Source organism: Sitodiplosis mosellana, unplaced genomic scaffold (genome assembly GCF_009176505.1).
Source record: "Sitodiplosis mosellana isolate CC-2019 unplaced genomic scaffold, AAFC_SMos_1.0 Smas_scaffold_6069, whole genome shotgun sequence".
NCBI classification, from domain to species: Eukaryota; Metazoa; Arthropoda; class Insecta; order Diptera; family Cecidomyiidae; genus Sitodiplosis; species Sitodiplosis mosellana.
In genome coordinates this window covers 1-13716 of record NW_022601310.1, presented here as the reverse complement: position 1 = coordinate 13716, position 13716 = coordinate 1, and the positions used below count along the sequence as shown (strand labels likewise).

General features: G+C 42.1%; 1 protein-coding gene across 1 annotated transcript; it reads right to left on the bottom strand.

Moving 5' to 3' along the window:
* Positions 1–577: 577 nt before the first annotated feature.
* On the bottom strand, positions 578–13683 carry LOC129573419 (uncharacterized). The gene has a single exon (XM_055453910.1). The coding sequence runs from the start codon at positions 13681–13683 to the stop codon at positions 2344–2346; it is 11340 nt and encodes a 3779-aa protein (XP_055309885.1). The 3' UTR covers positions 578–2343.
* Between the last annotated feature and the right edge of the window lie 33 nt (positions 13684–13716).

Genomic DNA, 13716 nt, shown 5'->3' with positions numbered 1-13716 from the left:
TTCAATTACAAGTCTATTGTGTAAGTTTCGATATTGTCTTTGAAATGCCTCACACATATCTCTATTTGTTACATCAACTTTCAAATCAAGTAAATGGATTCAGTTGGAATTCTAATGCTACAAGAGCAATATCAATTTTTACATCTAATTTCTGGATCTTTGAACAAAACATAGAAAAAAATGAATACAATATCATCATATTTCATGGTTTTGCACCGGTTTGGTTTCTAATGGCAGAGTTTAAAAGAATATTGATGAATATGTATGAAATCGATGTAGGCTAGACACTTCGATCAACTGTAATTGAATTAGTCTATCAATCGTAATAAGTGGCATTACATGGTAAAAGAACATCAATTGTCACATTCAATTCTTATAGTCTCTACCTTACAATCACAATACACATAGCAAAAAATGTTGGTTTTCAATTTTGAATAATTTTCTTATGTGTTATGTATAAAACATAGTGTGAAAGAAAAATCCAATTTTCAGTAGTAGATTTAGTTTTCGAATTCATTTTTAGTTCTATGCTACGTAGTATAGTGTGGATGGCTTTAGATAAAAAAAAAAGTAAAACTATTGGTTTTTTTTTCATTTATTCGAAGATTTCAAAAACTAAAAACTAACAATAAAATATAAAAAAGCATTCATCAGTGTCAACATTAAATCAAATATGTGTGATATTTCGCTGCAGCTTAGTTTAAAAGTTCATCGTCCTCTACAATCTCCATCTTCATATTTGAAAATGACGTAACTTAGCTTTGGTTTTTCAATGTGGTCTTCGATGTATTTATGTTTTGTTTCGTCATTTGTTGTTGTCTGTTCTGATTTTACGACGTGTTTGATCCTGATTGCCACCGTTCGTTTCAAAGAACACCCAAACTGAGTCCACTGCGAACAAAGTCTCTTTTACGCTAACAGCAATTCGTACACGAACGAGTCAGTGCGACAGTTGGCGTGAGCGAGACAAAGTTTGACAGCAAACAATTTGGTTATATCGGTTTAAATGTTCTTTCGTTTGGATAGCCAATACCAATTGGTTCATTATTAAACCATAAGTTTTTATAGATGGCAGAAAATAAGACACTTTTTTTTATGAATGATTCATATTTTTCATTAAAGTAGAGTTCCAAATCTCGTTTTTCGCCTAAAAAGGGTCGAAGAATTATAACGTTTGTTCGAAAGTGATTTTAATATTGTGCACTTACCACCTGCTGATGTATTTTGGACACTATGAAGAATCAAACTATAATGTTCATGTGGAATCCAGTACTGATGTCACACCTCGCCAACAGTGAGTGCGTTTGGTGTTATACGAACGGTATTTGGCATTCGTTAAGTGTCCTTGGATGAACAAAGTATGATTCAACATAATAATAATAAGATTAATGCGTTAAATGTTAAACATATTGCGCTTTGTATATGCGCACTCATGCAATTAACATGGGTTGACTGAACTGTTTGATATTTATAACGTCGATACTCTTAAATTCGAAAAGGTTAATTTCGAAATCATCATTCCAATTCTGATGTGTGGAGCAATCTTGCTATTATATTGATTGAGACTCTTCTACTAGACTTGTGCTCTTCTCTCTCGAAATGATTGGTTTTTAAACTTAAACTTTCTAAGCGGTCTATCTCTGACTTTAAACGGAATGAATTTTTACCTATACATAATATTTTTAATAAGCATAGTAATCTAAAGAATACTTATTTCTAGTTTCGGGTCTTATTCCTAGATTTAAATTCTTAGAACATTTTTAAAAATGCAGCCGACGTCCCATTAATTTAAAAAGTATTTTGAAAATACGATAAAGATTTTTGCAAATAATGCATGATTTTGCAAAATTAATGTAATAATTCGCTAAAACGTCAACGATTATTTTGCAAAAAAAAATGTTTTCTCTATGATTTGATATGTTGGGTATACAAATAAAAATCATACACACAGAAAACAAACCAATGTCAAATCGTTAAACGTCATCGCAAATCATGATAAACAATACATTTAATGTTATTGAAATATAAAAATGCGATAGAATTCATCGCAAAAATAGATGTCAGCACCATTAAATTATATGATTTATCCCGGTTTATGATGACATGTAGAAGTTATGTTTTCTGTTTGTATACACAGATTGATGTATTCTTTATTATATGTTTGGGAATAAAACATTCACTTGAGCTAAACAATTATCATATTTAATTATGTTCATGTTCCATCAACTATTTTTATCACGAATGACCACGCAAAAACATTTATAATTTGGAAGAAGAAAAAACCAACATTTCGTTAAATGAAAATGCCTTATTGTTTTTGCTATTGCTGTACAAAAGTTGTACTTAAATGAATATGCATTTCGAACGCTTTGTCGGGCGTCCATCATCAGCACTAACAGTATGTTCAAGTGTTTTTGTCCTTGACTGTATACATTTTGTCATTTGTTGTCCGAGTAAAAATCGATTTTTCGGATCTGATATCATTGAATGATGGTCACCGTCTACCGAAATAACTTGAAAATCTATTGGAGGACTGTAATTTTCCCATCCCAATTTCGGAAAGTTATATAATTTCTTCGTACTATCCATATTTTTCTTGTAACTATTATTCAAGTACTCAGTACCAGCATGCAGAGAATAAGTGTAATCTACTGCCTTAAATAAATGTACCCTAACGCTAATTGGACCAGTTTTAACCAAAGCACATATATTGTGGTAATTGTGACGTTGTTTCGATAGTAATGCTTCCCATTCGATATCTGCATTCTTTAAATCTATTGTCATGTTATTTATCTCTTCAACTGCTTCATCTAGGGTTAATTCACTGACACGAACCCACCATTTCGTATCATTCATCATTTTGAAAACTGGGAATTTAAGCAGCAATGATGTTAAAAATGTCACCGTTTCGGTTAGTCTATCGCTGGATGGATACGTATCAATTAAGCCTAGGAACGAAACAGGATCGCCGCCGTTTACAAGTTGTTTAGTCATTTCATAGGCTAAAATACCGCCACCGGAGTAGCCAGCAATTGCATAAGGACCATTTGTCTGAATTTTTTTCATTAGACGAATCATCGTTATAGCCATTTCCTCAATAGATGACGGCTGTTTATCCTCTGGCGATGGCCACGGCAATACATAAACGGGTATATTTTTATCTATGTCATGGGATAATTCAAAAGCATAAGAAATATCTCCCCAACCATCTGGCAACAGAAATAAAGGTGCACCATTTCCATATTGACGAACAGGAATAGCATCATCACAATACAATCTATTTGAACGATGGGTTATTTGTTGAGATAAATCTTTGAGTATCGGAAACGAAAATACACCACGAGCATCAATATGGATATTACAGAGTTTAGCTTTGTTTACAAACTGCATAACAAGTAGAGAATGGCCACCCAATTCGAAGAAATTATCATGTCGGCTGACAAGATCAATACTCAGCAGTTCACGCCAAATGCCAGCCAATTTTTCTTCCATTTCACCCTGTGGATCTTCATACTGTTGACGAGAAAATGCCTCATCGTCCGGAGTTGGTAATGCTCGTCGGTTTAATTTGCCATTGGGTGTGAGCGGTAAGGATGGTAAACACACATAAGCCACTGGTACCATGTAATCAGGCAGTAAAGTTGATAGATAAGAACGTAAATTTTGGACCACAGATGTGTCATCGTCAGCCACAATATAAGCAACCAAACGGGCGTCTGTTCCACTGCCATAGGATTGTACAATAGCTTCGCGCACCTGTGGATATTCGACTATGCGGGCTTCAATTTCGCCAGGCTCAATTCGGAAACCGCGTATTTTTACTTGTTGATCTGTGCGTCCCAGATAAGCTAGATTGCCATCAGGCAAATATCGTGCTCGATCACCAGTACGATACATGCGTGCTGCTGGATCATCACTGAACGGGTTGGATAGAAAACGTTCCGCAGTAAGTTCAGGCTGGTTTAGGTAGCCACGAGCTACGGCAGCACCGCCAATATACATTTCTCCCTCGGCTCCCAGTGGTACTGGCTCACCATATGAATCAAGCAAGTATATCTGTGTGTTTGCAATCGGCCGGCCTATCGTTTCGATTACTTCATCACCTCGTTTAAATTTGTGCAATGTTGAGAAAAACGACGTTTCTGTTTGGCCGTATAGATTACACAGTTCAGTGACTTGAGTATGCGTGAAAATGCGTTTGATTAGATTGGCTTTTAGCGGCTCTCCAATGAAATGCAGTGCACAGAGCGACAATGGCAGAGAGTCCGCATTAAGTATAATTGTCACGGCCGAAGGTACCGTACTGAGCATCGAGATGTTCGACGATGGTGAAAGAGCGAGCGCATTTGGTATGACGTGTAATGTGGCTCCCATCGAAAGTGGTGCGAAACATTCGTAAAGAGACATATCGAAATTAACGGAGGTCGAAAATGAAGTGTGCTTGAAGTCTTCAGCTGTGAAAGCCTCGTTGATCCAATGAAGGCAGTTGGTTACATTTCTATGTTCAACCATCACTCCTTTTGGTTTTCCAGTTGAGCCAGAGGTGTAAATAACATAGGCTAGATGGTTTGGAGTGAGTCTAAGTTTGATTACGTCAGGATTATCGTTTGGCAAATCGACGGGTAACGGTTTGTGCAATTCAAGCACTGGTATTTGATGGTATCCGAGTGCTTCCTGGCCAGTAGCGTCGGTCAATAGAAGAATGGGATTGGCATCGTGTAGAATATTGGTTAGCCGTTGACTGGGATAAGCTGGATCGAGTGGTACATAGGCGCCACCGGCTTTCAGAATGCCCAACATTGCTATAATTAGTGCCAAATTGCGTTGGACGCAAACTGCGATGCGATCATCTGGTTTGACTCCCCATTCGATCAGGTAATGTGCCAACCGGTTGGCTTGGATATTGAGTTCCGTATAGTTTAGAGTCTCTCCTTTACATTCAACGGCAATTGCATGCTCAGTGCGTTCAACCTGCGCCTCAAATAATTGGTGAAGACAGAAGTCGGGTGAGTAGGAAACCATGGTTTGATTCCAAGTGTGCAGTAACATCGTGCCTTCTTCCGGTGGCATCACAGATAAGCTTCGAATAGGTTTTTGTGGAGTATGGGTCAAAGCATTGACTAAAGACACCAAAGCCTGTTGCATATATGTACTGATTCGAACTGCTGACATCAGTGAAACCACCTGGACCGATAAGCTCAAAGTAGAATTGTTGTCATCTAACGATATGGTTACTGGGTAGTTAGTTCTCACTTCACTGCCTAAGAAACCGACTCCAGCAAGTGACGTAATGGCCCGATCAATTTTCTGACTATTTCGATAGTTTAGCAATGCATTAAACAATGGCATTCCAGCTGGAACTCCACTGCATCGTTGTGCTAACACGAGTGGCGCGTGTTCATGTGCTAACAATGCACTCAACCGAGTATGAGTATGGCGCACAGCGGTTTTGACACTCGTATCATCAATATCAATTCGTATTGGCAGCGTATTAATCATCGGTCCCATGGCACTGTCATTTCCCTCTCCAGCCTGTAAACGTCCTAGGAGAACGGTGCCAAAGACTACTGCTTCGCGTCCACTAGCTCGAGCAAGTACTTGTGCCCAAGCCAAATGGCAAACACTAGCTAAACTGACCCGTAAATTTCTTGCGTGCTTTCCTAACTGAATAAACAGTTCATGAGACAATTTTAGTTGCGCTTCGTTGCCATCAGTTCCATCCCAACCATCGTGGCTCAAACCAAATGGCATAGTTGGCTCGTCAATATTACCGAGCATTTCACTGAAAAATCGGGTATGTTCAGCTGGCTTCACTCCCAAGCGAGCTTGTGCCACCGCTTGGCGGAATGGTGTAGGAGCTGTTAGATTTTCACTCTGCCCATCAAATATTGAGTGGATTTCTTTCTGAAGTCGCTCTAATGTTGAATGATCACCAATTATGTGGTGCATCAATTGCAATGCCACCCAGCTTCCTTCAGATGTTTGTGAAGCAACCAAACGCAATAATGGTGCCTGTGTCAAGTCTAACCGGTAGTGACGTGGATCAATGAAGTAGCTCACCTGCTCCAGTACCGGTTCACTGCAACCATTTAATGTAATTTTGGTAAGTAACGAAGGAACCTGGCGTAGAACGACCTGCACCGGTTCGTTGAGACCTTCACAAAAGAATACAGTGCGCAAAATTTCGTGTCTCCTCATCACCTGTTCCAGGGCGTCTGCATAACGTTCAAGTATATTCCGGTCAATGAAACTCAGTCGACTTACTATCAAATATGGATCTCCCTGTTTGGCCATCAGATGGTGAAACAACATACCGTGCTGCAAAGGTGCTAGCCCATAAATATCTTGAATATTTGATACTCCACCAGGCACTTGTGCAATAATCATATCGATTTCTGCTTGAGAAAGAGTGATAAGCGGTAACATTTCTGGAGTAATCAGCATGCTGTCTGTGGTTATTAGATTGGGTGGAATAGTCACTGCTTCATAACGGGTGAGAGTTAAAGCCAAACAGGCCAGATTTTGAGCATCAAATACTTCCCGTACGGTGGTGTCTAGTCCGGTCTGTCTCAACTGTGCCAACATTCGTACGACCAACAAAGAATGTCCTCCTAACGCGAAGAAATTGTCATGCCGGCCAATGCGTTCAACTCCTAACAGTTTACGCCAGATATCTGCCAGTTTTTCTTCTATTTCGCCTTGTGGAGCTTCATACTCTTGATGTGCGAACGCCTCATCGTCCGGAGATGGTAGTGCTCGTCGATCTAGCTTGCCATTAGGTGTGAGTGGTAGAGAAGGTAGACAAACATAAGCCGCTGGTACCATATATTCAGGTAATAGGTTCGATAGATATGTACACAAATCCTGTGCTAACGATATATTCGCGTAGGCCACCACATAAGCCACAAGACGAGCATCTGATCCACTACCATAGGATTGTACAACCGCCTCGTTCACTTGAGAATGTTCGACTAGGTGGGATTCAATTTCGCCAGGCTCAATTCGAAAACCGCGGATTTTCACTTGCTGATCGGTGCGTCCCAGATAAACTAGATTACTATCAGGCAGATATCGTGCTCGATCACCGGTTCGGTACATGCGTGCTTGAGTGTTTTCACTGAATGGATCCGGTAGAAAACGTTCTTTGGTAAGTTCAGGACGATTTAGATAACCACGAGCCACACCAGCACCACCAATATACAATTCTCCTTCAGCTCCCAGTGGCACTGGCTCGCCATATGAATCCAACAGGTATATTCGCTTGTTGGACAGTGGACGCCCGATCGGGATCAGCGAATTTTCAGAAATGCCATCATTACATATCCAAATTGATGCAAAAATTACCGTTTCAGTAGGGCCATACATATTGGCTAGAACAGTTTTACCTTTAGCGTAATTTTCAAACCAGTCACTTACAATTAATGAATTTAATGCTTCACCACCAAAAAGAACATATCGCAGTTGATGGGATCGTGAATTAATGTTTTTCGCTTGCATTAGCATTTTAAATGCTGAAGGAGTTTGATTCAGTACAGTAATACGGCTGGCACACAACCAATCGTAAAATTCGTCTGTCGATCGTGTAATATCGTAAGGTACAATCGACAGTTGACTTCCATAGCATAATGCACCCCATATCTCCCATACAGAAAAGTCAAAAGAAATCGAATGGAACAAACACCACTTGTCTTCTTTGTTGAAACTGAATTTATCGTGTACGGACTGGAGTAATTGTGCTGCATGATAATGTTCAACCATTACTCCTTTCGGTGTTCCTGTTGAACCAGAGGTGTAAATACAATATGCCAGATGGTTTGAAGTGACTCCAAGGTTGATTGCATCTGGATTTTCGATTAACAAACCATCAGGTAACGGATTGTCCAAGTGAATCACGGGTACTTGATGGTCTCCGAGTACTTTTAAGCCAGTAGCATCTGCTAACAAGAGTGCAGGGTTGACATCCTGTAGAATATTGATCAGTCGTTGACTCGTGTAGACTGGATCGAGTGGTACATAGGCTCCACCAGCTTTTAAAATGCCCAACATTGCTATGATCATTGTCGTAGTGCGCTCAACGCAAAGTGCAATTAGATCATCTGGTTTGATACCTTTAGAGATAAGGTAATGTGCTAGTTGATTGGCTTTAGTGTTGAGTTCCGCATAGCTTAGAATTTCTCCTTTACTCTCCACGGCAATGGCCCGTCCGTCACATTTAACCCGCTCCTCAAATAACTGATGAAGACAGAGCTTAACTGGATAGGTAGCCGTTATTTGATTCCAGGTGTGCAGCAGCAATGTGCGTTCGTCGGCTGGAATCACTGTTAATGTCCTGACTGGTTTTTGTGGGGTGTGGATAAGCGCATCGGCCAGCGATATCACGGATCGTTGCATATAGGTACAGATCCGTGCGGCTGACATCGTCGAAACAATTTGTGCTGTTAGACATATCGAATCACCATTATCTTCAACCGACAGGATTAATGGATAATTTGTTCGCTCTTCACCGCCCAAGAAAGATACACCCGGAAGTGCCGCATTGACTTGTGTGCTTTGTTGATTATGGCGATAGTTCAGTAATGCACTGAACAATGGCGTATCAGCTGGAACTCTACTGCAGCGTTGTGCCAACACGAGTAGTGCGTGTTCGTGTGTCAGCAATGCACTCAACCGTGCATGAGTATGGCGTACTGCGGTTTCGACGTCCGTCTCATTAATATCTAGCCGTAGTGGTAGTGTGTTAATCATAGGCCCCATGGTAACATTATTCACTTCTCCACCTTGTGAACGGCCGAATAACACAGTGCCAAATACTACCGCTTCACATCCACTAGCTCGAGCCAATACTTGTGCCCAAGCCAAATGACAAATACTGGCCAAACTGACCTCAAGTTTGAGTGCAAGTGATCGTAACTGGTCATTGAGTGTCTGTGACATCGGCAGATATGATTCATTAATATGATTCCCATCCAGACGAACGTCACTCAAACCGAATGGCAAGGTTGGCTCATCAATATCACCGAGCATTTCACTGAAGAATCGAGTATGCTCGGCTGGTATAACTCCCAGCTGGGCATGAGCCACAACATTACGGAATGAAGTTGGTGTTGTTAACTGTTCAATCTTCCCGTCAATGATAGCGTGAATTTCTACTTGCAATCTTTCCAGCGTTGAATGATCAATAATAAGGTGATGCATCAGTTGTATTGCCACCCAGCTCCCTTCAGACGTTGGTGCGGCAAGTAAACGCAATAGCGGTGCTTGTGTCAATTCGAACCGGTAGTAACGCGGATCAAAGCGGCGGCTCAAGTGCTCCAATACCGGTTCACTGGTATCATCCAATGTAACCTCGGTGAGTAACGAAGGAACCTTACGCAAAACGATCTGCGCCGGCTCACCGAGGTCTTCCCAGATGAAGATGGTACGAAGGATATCGTGTCTTTTAATCACTTGTTCAAGGGCATCTGCATAGCGTTCAAGTGCCGTACGGTCAATAAATTGCATACGCATTGTAATCAAGTATGGGTCGCCCTCTTCGCACCTCAGATGATGGAACAACATACCATATTGTAAAGGCGCCAATCCATAAATATCTTGGGTATTCGCCACTCCACCAGGTACCTGTGCAATAATTACATCAATCTCTGCCTGAGAAAGTGTGATAAGTGGTAACATTTCTGGAGTGATTGACGTGCAATCTGAAGTAATGAGATTAGGTGGAATAGTAACTGCTTCATAACAGGCAAGCTTCGTAGCCAAAATGGCCAGAGTTGGAGAATTATACACTTCTCGTACGGTGGTGTCTTGACCGGTCTGTCTCAACTGTGACAACAGTCGTACGACCAATAAGGAGTGGCCTCCCAGCGCAAAGAAATTATCATGACGACTTATGCGTTCAACACCAAGCAGGTAACACCAAATATCGGCCAGTTTCTCTTCCATTTCACCCTGTGGAGCTTCATACTGCCTACGAGCAAACGCTTCATCGTCCGGAGGCGGTAGTGCTCGCCGGTCTAGTTTGCCGTTGGGTGTCAATGGTAAGGATTGTAGACAAACATAAGCTACTGGTACCATATATTCAGGCAATAAGGTCGATAGATATGTACGCAAATCCTGTGCTAACGATGAACCCGCGTCGGCCACCACATAAGCTACAAGACGAGCATCTGGTCCATTTCCATACATATGTACAACTGCCTCGTCCACCTGAGGGTTTTCGATTAAGTGGGCTTCAATTTCACCAGGCTCAATTCGAAAACCGCGAACTTTTACTTGCTGGTCTATGCGTCCCAGATAAACTAGATTACTATCAGGCAGATATCGTGCTCGATCACCGGTTCGGTACATGCGTGCTTGAGGATTGTCACTGAATGGATTGGGTAGAAAACGTTCTGCGGTAAGTTCAGGTTGATTTAGATAACCACGAGCCACACCAGCACCACCGATATACAATTCTCCCACGGCTCCCAGTGGCACTGGCTCGCCATATGAATCCAGCAAATATACACAAAGATCGGAGAGTGGTCGTCCGACTGTGTGAACATTTTCTTCAGTTTCCAGACGTTGATAGGTCGCATGAACTGTTGTTTCCGTTGTGCCATACATATTGACCAAGACTGTTTGATTTTCAGCGTACTTTTCATACCATTCTTTTACGATCATTGGATCTAGCTCTTCACCGGCAAATATAATATATCGCAGTCGATTGGTTCGTAAACTCATATTCATCGCTCGCATAAGCATTTTAAACGCCGAGGGCGTTTGATTTAGCACAGTAACACCACTGCCGCAGATCCAATCATGAAATTCGTCCGTTGAACGGTTGATTTCATATGGTACAATCGACAGTTGACTACCATTCGAGAATGCTCCCCATATCTCCCATACCGAAACATCGAAGGAATACGAATGGAATAGACACCATTTGTCTTGTTTATTGAAATCAAATTTTTCGCTTGTAGCCGCAAAGAGTTGTACGACTTGCTGATGTTCAACCATTACTCCTTTCGGTGTTCCTGTTGAACCAGAGGTGTAAATTACATAAGCGAGATGATTTGGAGTTAGTCCAAGACTGGTCACGTCCGGGTTATCGATTGACAAATCATCAGGCAACGGTTCATCTAAGTCAATCACAGGCACTTTATGGTCTCCAAGTACTTTTCGGCCAGTTGCATCTGTCAACAAAAATATCGGATCAGCATCGTGCAAAGTATTGGTCAGTCGTTGGCTCGGATAGGCTGGGTCGAGTGGTACATATGCAGCGCCAGCTTTCAGAATACCCAGCATTGCTATAATCATTGTTGCACTGCGCTCAACGCAAAGTGCGATGCGATCATCGGATTTGACGCCTCGCTCGATCAAGTAATGTGCCAATCGATTGGATTCGGCATTGAGTTCCGCATAGCTCAGAGTCTTGCCTTTGTACTCCACTGCAATTGTTTGTCCATCACGTTCGACCTGTGCTTCAAATATGTGATGAAGACAACATACAGGTGAATAGATAACCATCGTTTGATTCCACGTGTGCAGCAGTAATGTGCGTTCATCTGGTGGTATTATTGTCAATGTTCTTATCATCTGTTGAGGCGTTTGTGATAAAGCATCAACCATCGATTCCATAACTTGTTGCATATATGCACCGATTCGAACTGCTGACATTGGTGTGACTACTTGGACAGTCAAGCACAAAGCATCGTCGTTATCATCCAGCGAGATTGTTAATGGGTAATTAGTTCGACCATTACCGTCAAAGAGAGTGATTCCTCTAATTGTTTCGTTGACTTGTTCAGTCTGTTGACTATGGCGATAATTCAGTAGTGTGTTGAATAAGGGCATATCAGCTGGAACTCCACTGCAGCGTTGTGCTAACACAAGCGGGGCGTATTCGTGCCGTAACAACGCACTCAACTGAGCATGACTATCACGCACCGCGGTCTCCACACATCTACCATCAAGATCTAGCCTTAGTGGTAGTGTGTTAATCATCGGTCCCATAACATTGTCATTTCCTTTTCCCTGTAAACGGCCAAGTAACACGGTACCGAAGACTACTGCCTGTCGACCACTAACTCGAGAAATTACTTGTGCCCAAGCCAAATGACAAATACTGGCCAGACTGACTTGAAGCTTACGTGCATGCGCACGTAACTGATCATTAAGTACCTGTGACATCTTCAGATATGCTTCATTGATTTCAGTTTCGTCCAGATCAAACTCTCTCAAACCGAATGGAAAGGTTGGCTCGTTAATATCACCGAGCATTTCACTGAAGAATCGAGTATGCTCGGCTGGTTTAACTCCCAGCTGGGCATGAGCCACAACATTACGGAATGAAGTTGGTGTTGTTAACTGTTCAATCTTTCCGTCAATGATAGCGTGAACTTCCACCTGCAGCCTCTCCAGTGTTGAATGATCAATAATTAGGTGATGCATCAGTTGTATTGCCACCCAGCTCCCTTCAGACGTTGGTGTGGCAAGTAAACGCAATAGCGGTGCTTGTGTCAATTCGAAACGGTAGTAACGCGGATCAAAGCGGCGGCTCAAGTGCTCCAATATCGGTTCACTGGTATCATCCAATGTAACCTCGGTGAGTAACGAAGGAACCTTACGCAAAACGATCTGCGCCGGCTCCCTGAGACCTTCCCAGATGAAGATGGTACGAAGAATATCGTGTCTCTCTATTGTCTTCTGCAGAGCATTTGCATAACGTTCAAGTGCCGTACGGTCATTAAATATCATACGCATTGCAATCAAGTATGGGTCGCCCTCTACGGACCTCAGATGATGGAACAACATACCCTGTTGTAAAGGCACCAATCCATAAATATCTTGGATGTTAGTTACTCCACCAGGCACTTGTGTAACAATCGTATCAATATCTGCCTGGAAAAGAGTGATAAGTGGTAACATTTCTGGAGTGATCTCTGTGCTGTCTGTGGTAATGATATTGAGTGGAATGGTGGCTGCTTGGTATCGAATGAGCGTCGCAGCTAACACAGCCAGATTGGGAGCATCAAACACTTCCCGCACAGAAGTATCTAATCCGTTCTGTCTCAAATGTCCTAATAGCTGTACAACCAATAACGAATGGCCTCCCAGTGCAAAAAAGTTGTCATATCGGCTAACTTGCTCGATCCCAAAGATTCTACACCAGATTTTTGCCAGTGTTTCTTCCATTTCACCCTGCGGAGCTTCATACTGTTGACGAGAAAACGCTTCATCATCTGGAGCTGGTAGTGCCCGTCGATCTAGTTTGCCATTGGGTGTGAGCGGTAGAGAAGGTAGACAAACATAAGCCACTGGTACCATATGTTCAGGCAGCAATGTCGATAGATATGTACGTAAATCCTTTGCCAACGATGTATTCGCATCGGCCACCACATAAGCCACAAGATGAGCATCTGTTCCATTCCCATAGGATTTTACAACAGCTTCGCGCACCTGTGGATGTTCTACTAGATGGGCTTCAATTTCACCAGGCTCAATTCGAAAACCGCGAACTTTTACTTGCTGGTCTATGCGTCCCAAATATACCAAATTGCCATCAGGCAAATATCGTGCTCGATCACCGGTGCGGAACATGCGTGCTTGAGGATTGTCACTGAATGGATCGAGTAGAAAACGTTCCGCGGTAAGTTTTGGATGGTTAAGATAGCCACGAGCTACGGCAGCTCCACCAATATACATTTCTCCCTCGGCTCCCAGTGGCACTGGTTCGCC